Raw genomic sequence first — 7985 nt, forward strand, 5'->3', positions numbered from 1 at the left:
GTTAAGAGGCCATAGTCCAAGATGATGAAAGCGTAAAAGCAGATATTGTCAGAGGGAACTGAATAGAGAGAAGAGAGAACTAAGAGAAACTAATGAGACAGATTGACAATATTGGGGGATTAATTGGATGGGAAGAAAGAGAATGAAGGATTACTCCAAGATTTATGGTATAGGAAAGAAACAGTAGCCATCAGTGAAGACAGGATACATGAAGACAGGAAGATGAAGTTTGTAGGAAAAGATGACAAGTTTGGGGGAGAAGGGCAGCCAGGTGGTAAAGTGAGTAGGCAATTGGGCAAGGAGTCTAGAGCTTAAGGAATGTGATCGATGGAGAGAGAGATTTAGGAGTAAGAAAATCTAGATGATCATTAAATCATGGGAATGGATGAGCCTGCACTGGGGTTTTCAGCGTGCTCAAAGGGTTCTGAAAATATTCTGTAGGAATTGCTAATGAAACTGGTTTCTACCCTCAGCCCCACCATCACCCCTTCCAGAACCAGAACAAACACATCAGGCCTCCAGGATAGCTGCTTGGATTAGAGCTGAGTGTGAGGATAGATCCCCTCCCACTGGGCCTTAACTTGCTTCCAGGGTGCTGAGTTTGACAAGGTGTACTTTGAGAAAACAGTTCCTTTGCTGAAAGCAGGACTGAGGAGAAAGTGAGGAGTGGAAAGAGAAAGAGTCCAAAGGCTGAACTTTCAAAAGCCGGAAAGAGTATCTTGTGTTATCTGGGTTTTGTTCCTTTCACACACCCATGACCTTTCCATAGCAAACCGGAAGGAAGAGGGAGAAAGCCACAGATTAACTGATCTGTGGTATGTAAGATTCTTTTCCTTTGTGCCTCTGTGTATCTTAGTGGTAAGCTAAGTGAACACTAAGCTTTCTGAAGCCTTGGGAATCACTGGGCTCAATCATGGTGTTATTGGAAGAGCATTGGCTTTGAAGACTCAGATGGGTCTAAATTTTACTCTGGGTCCCCAGCTTACTATCATTGGGACCTTGGGAAAATGACTTCTCTATGTCTCCATTTTGTCTTTTATAAAATTATGGGTGATAATAATTATATCAGTAAAATATTGAGAGGATTAGTGGTGGTATATGAGTCTGATTCTTCCATTAAAACCTGGCAGAGTTGAGCCCCATGATCTCTAAACTTCTTTCTGGCTTGGATTCCATAACTTGTGATTTGTAATGTGCTGTTACATTTCTTTCAGTACGAAGTCTTTAAAAGAACCTTTCATAGCATGCACATTACGGAGTTTAGGAATTCTGCCTTTGAGAATAGTTCATTTGTTCCTTTTTTCTAATTGCAGTTTTTCCACTACTCCCAAGGGAACGCGTACCCTGGGAATTATCCACCATTTAAAGACAGAACCAACTGGGCTGGAGACCTTGACAAGAAAGATGCCTCAATCTACATAGAGAATATGCAGTTTATACACAATGGCACCTATATCTGTGATGTCAAAAACCCTCCTGACATCGTTGCCCAGCCTGGACACATTAGGCTCTATGTCATAGAAAAAGGTACTTCCGTGGGTATTTTGGCAGTAATAATGGAGTCTCCTTTATCTCATGTTCGGTTGGAGGACAAGAGTGTCATTTCAAGGTGGGTTTGGAGGGAGGATTTTTGCGATACAGTTGTGCTCTCTGTTGCCATGAACCTGTGGCTCTACCAAACAGAGTTGGGGAGCTGTTGCTCATTCTGACCTAGAGTAGTGGGTTTCTCCATTTTTATTCCTACTGTCTGGAGCCGTTGGTCTAATTTCAGGAGTATTAATTTTTCAGTTTTAATTAGAAGAAAGACCAAATTCATTATGTTTGGATGTGATGGGTAGTGGAAAGAAGGAGATTAATACTGTTTTATATTCTCCAGGAGAAAGATGACATTTTCAACAACAGCACAGTTTTTTATTCTTTTTGATTTTGAGAAAGAACAGGAAATGCAGGTTCTGGTGTCTCATTTTTGAGACAAAGCCTGCTTTGTTGGAGAGTAGATCGAGGTAAATTCACACCTCCAGTTTTTCTTTAGAGCACTTTAGAGGGATTGTGGGTATAGAAATGCTTAGTTCCATATTTCATTCTTTCTCATCTAATATTCGTGTGTCATGAATTAGTAATAGGATAGATAGTAGGATCTCATAATTTGGATAATAAAAGAGGGCATGGTAACTGCTAAAGGAAGATACTTGCTTGTTAATTTAATAAAAATCCATGTTTCTGTCTGTAGCAATGTACCTTAAAACCATTTTGTTCTTTCTCTCTAGAGAGTTTGCCTGTGTTTCCAGTTTGGGTAGTGGTGGGCATAGTTACTGCTGTGGTCGTAGGTCTCATTCTGCTCATCAGCATGATTCTGGCTGTCCTCTATAGAAGGAAAAACTCTAAACGGGATTACACTGGGTAAGAAACACTGTTTTTTAGGGCAGGGGTAGAGGGAGGGAATCAGGGTTTATAAAAACTTGTATTTAATGAAAAAAGGATTTTGAAGAATTAACTACTGTTTTCTTTCATGTCAGAATCAGGCAGTCTTCTTAAGAGGTGTTCTAACATGGGCAAGCAGAAATCAGTGGGCCTGCTATTAAATGTGGAATATGATTCTAATCTCTATTCCGGTTTCGTTCTTAGGTTTGGTGAGATGAGTTGCTCAGCAGTCTGTGCTCTGTATTTCAGTACTATCCACTATGCAATTAATATTCTTAAGACATCACTTACCTAATTTAAGAATTTAATTTCAATTTCTTGGTAATAAACTCAAAAGGTGGTTCTTTCCAGTTGGGTAAATATTAAACCATAATTAAGAAGTTGTGAGCTGGAGGTAGTGGCATGCACCTGTAGTCCCAGCTACTCAGGCTGAGGCAGAAGGATTGCTTGAGCACAGGAATTTGAATCCAGCCTAGGCAACATAGCAAGACCCTGTCTCTTAAAAAAAAAAGAAGAAGAAGATGAAGAGAAAGAAAGAGAGAAGAAAAAGAAGTGGTTTTGGTAAACTACCTCCCCCAGCCCAATGTGATGATAATGCAGGGCTTTTCCTTTTTGTAATTCCCCTACCCCACTCCAAGCTTAAGTAGCTTTATTGCTTTGATCATTCTTAGCTAGATTCACCCAAAATGGGTTAATAAGAGTTGATAACAAAATATATCAGCAATAAAGAAACGCAGACTTCCTTTTAGTTTATGGCTTCTCAAAAGGAACAGGTTTGAGCATAGGGTGTGTGTCTAATTAAAGGACCTTCTCTTTTCCCCACTCCAGCTGGAAAGCTAACCCATGTAAGCTATGTAGAACTGACGTGGTAAGACTGGGAGCGAAGGCTGGATTCAAGTTGATGTAGCATGAGCAGTGTTGCAGATACACAGATCTAACTTTAACCATCCTGAAGGGACTGTGACGTGAAAGGATTGCATGTCCTGAACTCTTTCGCTGGTGGATGGTGGAAACCTCTATCTATGGGCTTTTCTGATCTAGAGTTTTTAGGAGTGCTGTGTTTTAACAAGTTTGAGTGTTCAAATTCAGATATTACTTGCTTGGAATGCTTCTGTTCTGCTGACTATATCTGCCCCCTTGCATGGTGAGTGTTTTATGATTAAATATAGCTGGACTGTTGGTTTTGGTTTTCAACATGAGACTAATCCAGGGTGGTGACATGCCGGTGTTTGTAGTTCTTGCTTTGGGGTTAATGAGGCGCAGGAAAGAGTTCCTTAGACTCCTGCATGGCATCATGAATGCTGCTGTTCTTACTTTGGTTTTTTTCCTCCTTCCCTACCTTTTCTACCTTGGTGTGCTGGGATCAGATCCTGCTTATCTTCCACTTCTTAAGAAAAGCTGACGTAGAAGACACATTGGGACTATAACAGGGCTGGGTCTCCTCTTCCACTCCCACTAGACACATGGTAACTAATCACATTGCCCGTTGCCGTTAATATTCCTCTGTACGTATTCAGTCCCTCTCCCTTGTTGATGACTAACCAGCTAGCTCTGAGCTAACCCAACAGCTGTTATGATTTGTCCATGAATATGTCACTTTTTTGTACTGGAAACATGTCGAGCATACCTCCCGGATGAAATGGGGTTGTCAAGTTACATAGAGGTTTTATGCACATCTGAATATATGTGCTCTTTGTGTAAAATGCCATTGTGTATGTGTGTGTGTGTGTGTGTGTGTGTGTGTGTGTGTGTATGTGTGCATTAGTTTTCTTTTTTCATACATGTATTGTGTTATCAATAATTAAGATCCTGACTGATTATGTGTTAGAATAATTAAGCCATTTTGGTTCAGAGCATATAGCCTCCCATTTCAGAGAAGGAACAGTTTGCAGAATGCATGGTATGCTTTGGTCTTAGTAATGACTCTTTAAATGTGATTCTCCCCAAACTCCTAAGTTTTAAAAAGTATATATCATAAGGCTTTAAGCTGTACTGATGACACATCTCATGGAGAAATCCTTATACTGTACCTCAGCTTGCTTACTTCCTGGCATTCACTTTCCCTGATTTGTTTATGAGATAGTGCTTATTGTTAAAGACTCCTGTCCCCCTGAAAAGGCTCAGCCTGTGTGACCTGGGATTCCTTAGTGTCTCATTCATGACTTCCTGTGTTTTTGAGGGGATTTGATTGTGGTATTGGTAGGGAATAAAAATATGAAGTGAACAAGATAAATCAAGATTTGCCCGGATATATATCTGTAATTGAAAACATACATTCAGAAGAAGTTTGCCTTTGATTATAACAAAAGTAAATTGCCATTAAGCTATTAAAAGGTACCATAGAGCTTGTTCCCTTAAACCTTTATCCCAAAGGAGAGTTGATGACAGGGGGAAAAGACAAACAGCAAAAGGATAAATGTGTATTGTAACCAGAATCTCAATATGATTTTTGTAAACTGGGTTGAAGAGGTTGTACCACATTTGTTTCTGTGCCTCCCCAGTGATGAGTTCATTGACTTAGAAGAATGAGTGAGCATCAGGGATAGAAAATAGTTTAAAAATATGTGATTGTTTTGATACCCATTGTTTTGTTGTCTTTTGTTTTTATACATCTGTTGCTTCATCTTGGTGTCATTTGCATTTCTATATTTTTGTTTCTATTTATTTTATTTTTTAATATGTTTTTCAAATTGCCAATTTATCAGCTGCAGTACATCAGAGAGTTTGTCACCAGTTAAGCAGGCTCCTCGGAAGTCCCCCTCCGACACTGAGGGTCTTGTAAAGAGTCTGCCTTCTGGATCTCACCAGGTAATGGCTGATTGCAATTCTGCCACTGCACTGTTCCCTACAGCTTTGTGCTCTGTCACTTCCCTGGGTGTGGAAAAGAATATTGAGCTATGAGAGAGAGACAGAGACAGACAGACAGGCAGAGACAGAGAGAAAGAGAAAGGGTGGGAGTAAGGAATTAAAGGTCTGGTCTAGGAAGTCCATAGGAAAATATGTGGTGAAGAATCTGCTTGAGGAAAGATTTCCATGAAACCACCAATCGTTTACTAACAATGTGGCTTCTTTGCCCCAAGCAGAATTAGGAAATGGCTTTGTCAATAAAAGATTCTTCTTTAATTGCCCAAGGAAATGAATCTAGTGAACGAGATTCTTTCTGTATTGAGGTACTCTGTGAGCTAAGAAATTAGCAGGGAAAAGTTGATATTCTTAGTATGGATAATAAAACAAGAATTATTTTCTATGGATTCTTTAGAAAAAAAATGGAAAGTAAGTATTTATCTTGATGAATAAGGAATGGTTTTGCTGTCTACTTGTAGAAAGTACAGAAGAGAAACAAGTTTTATTTGGAAGTTAGCATATAATCTAGCTTTGTGTGTTTTGGCTATACTATTTTAATTATAACTGTGGCATGGCAAAAATTCCATCGCTTAGTTCAGTTTGATTCTTCTGGGGTAGAAAGCGTGCTAAAGAATTTGACCAGTTATAGCTTTGTCCTAAAAAAGGGTTAGCTGGTGGGAATGGATTTCAGAGGAAATAAAGAGAGTAACATTGTTTTGTGGGAAAGGTACCTATAGCCTTATTCCGTAGTTGTTATATGTAGTGGGGAAACTACATTGTAATGTTAAATTACTAAAAGCACATACCCAGTTAGTGACAGAACTGGGGCTAGAACCCAGGTGTCTAGATAGCATGTTCTGTACCACAACATCAGGCTCATTACTTGTTCCTATTCTGTCTGTCTGTCTCTCTCTCAGATTACGTAATATACATCAGATACCTCAGTCTACTAATTTGGGTTGTGAATGGGAATAGGTAGGATTGTGAATGAAGACATGAAAGTTACACATAGGCATAGCATCTAAACAAGCCTTGGAACATTTTTCTAATACCCTTGAAGCACTACGGAAGTTGCTTTTTTGCTGAAAACAAACTAGAAAAAAAGAAACTGTGGTTTTCAAGATAGTGGAAGACAGATGATGCAACACTATGATCCCTGAGAGAAAGGAAACAGTCAATGTGAGCCGTATTATTGCCCCAGTATACTGGCTTGAAGCAGTTTCCACACTGCAGTGTACGTAGGGAACATGGAAATCGAGCCCAGCTGTCTCACCGAATTGAGGAGGCAGAAATCAGAATTTGGGGAGGTTAAGGGGGCTAGGATTTATGAGGCTGAGTACCAAAGAAGAAACAATAAAGTGTGCTAGGGTGAGCACCAGCACTTCAGAAATCTGGAACAGGGTCCCCTTGAATCTTTGTTGGATTACAGAGTTGTATACACATAGGAGAAAACTCGCTGAAACCAAGGGAAGAACTACCTGAAATGTGGTAGGTTGTATAATGCCTGGAGCTCACACAGATCTGGGACTAGTTTGTGTTCCTAAGAGCCAGTGTAGAGAGACTTATAATATACAAGGTATTGGTTGGCGTTCTCAAAATGGTCATACCTAAATAGGCTAAATTAGCACCAGAATAAAGGATGCTATGGACCCACCATAACAAAGCTCAAAAGGAAGGCTTTAAAGAATCAAACTAATCCAAGAGTAACTTAGTTGCATTTTACAGCAAAATCCAGCACTCTTTATACTGCAACAAAATTCGACACCAAACAATGTAAAATGTACAATGTCTGGCACCAGTCAAAAACTACCAGTCATTAAAAGAAACCGAAAAATGAAACATGTAAGCCAAGTAATAGTGGTATGTACCTGTAGTCCCAACTGCTAGAGAGCCTAAAGTGGAAAGATTGCTTGAGCCCAAGAGTGTAAGACCAGCCTGGGCAAATATAGCGAGACCCTATGTCAAATAAATGGAAAGAAAGAAGGAATAAAAGAAGGAAGGAAGGGGGGGGGAGGGAGGGAGGAAATAATAAGTAAATAAAAATAATTAAAAAATAAAAAAATCAGGAGAAATCAATCAGTAGAAACAAATCCAGAACTGACAGATGATGGGATTCGTAAACAAAGACCTTAAAATGAGTATTATATATCTTATTAGTAAACTTAAAGATGTAAAGGAAAGCTTGAACATTAAGAGGAAAGAAATACGTATCTAAAACAGACCAAAATGGAACTTCTGGACATGAAGAGCAATTGGATGGTATTAACAACAGATTAGACACTGCAAAAGAAAAGGTCAATTAACTTGAAGACATAGCAATAGAAACTATCCAAAATGAAGCACAAAGAGAAAGACAGACAGACGGTGGGGTGAAAGTGAACAGACCTTCAGTGAGCCACTGGATAATATATCAAGCAATCTAATTAGAGTCTGAGAAGAAAAAGGGAAAGAAAAAAATATATAAAGAAATAGTGAAAATTTTTATAAATTTAATGAAAAACATAAACACACAGACTTGAAAATTACTGGGCACAGTGATGCACACTTGTAATTCTAGCACTTTGGGAGGCCGAGGCGGGTGGATCACCTGAGGTCAGGAGTTCGAACCCAGCCTGGCCAACATGGCAAGACCCCATCTCTATCAAAAATACAAAAATTAGCTGGGCATGGTGTTGGGCACCTGTAATCCTAGCTACTTGGGAGGCTGAGGCAGCAGAATT

At 39.4% G+C, this 7985-nt stretch overlaps 1 protein-coding gene across 6 annotated transcripts in view; it reads left to right on the plus strand.

The window, feature by feature from the left end:
* The window catches only part of MPZL1 (myelin protein zero like 1), a 65724-nt gene that overhangs the window by 45715 nt on the left and 12024 nt on the right, over positions 1-7985 (plus strand). Inside the window, exons 3-6 of one of the 6 annotated variants that reach the window (XR_005201178.1) lie at positions 1314-1609; positions 2268-2400; positions 3789-3887; positions 5127-5229. Coding sequence is in view for 3 of the 6 variants with exons in the window: in XM_017534156.2 (XP_017389645.1) it covers positions 1314-1527; positions 2268-2400; positions 5127-5229 (450 nt within the window). In the remaining 3 variants the exon portion in view is untranslated. The remainder of the gene's footprint in view (positions 1-1313; positions 1610-2267; positions 2401-3788; positions 3888-5126; positions 5230-7985) is intronic. The other 5 variants (XR_001826896.2, XR_005201177.1, XM_017534156.2 and 2 more) reach the window with 5 other exon arrangements.

Source organism: Cebus imitator, unplaced genomic scaffold (genome assembly GCF_001604975.1).
Source record: "Cebus imitator isolate Cc_AM_T3 unplaced genomic scaffold, Cebus_imitator-1.0 Scaffold84, whole genome shotgun sequence".
NCBI lineage: Eukaryota > Metazoa > Chordata > Mammalia > Primates > Cebidae > Cebus > Cebus imitator.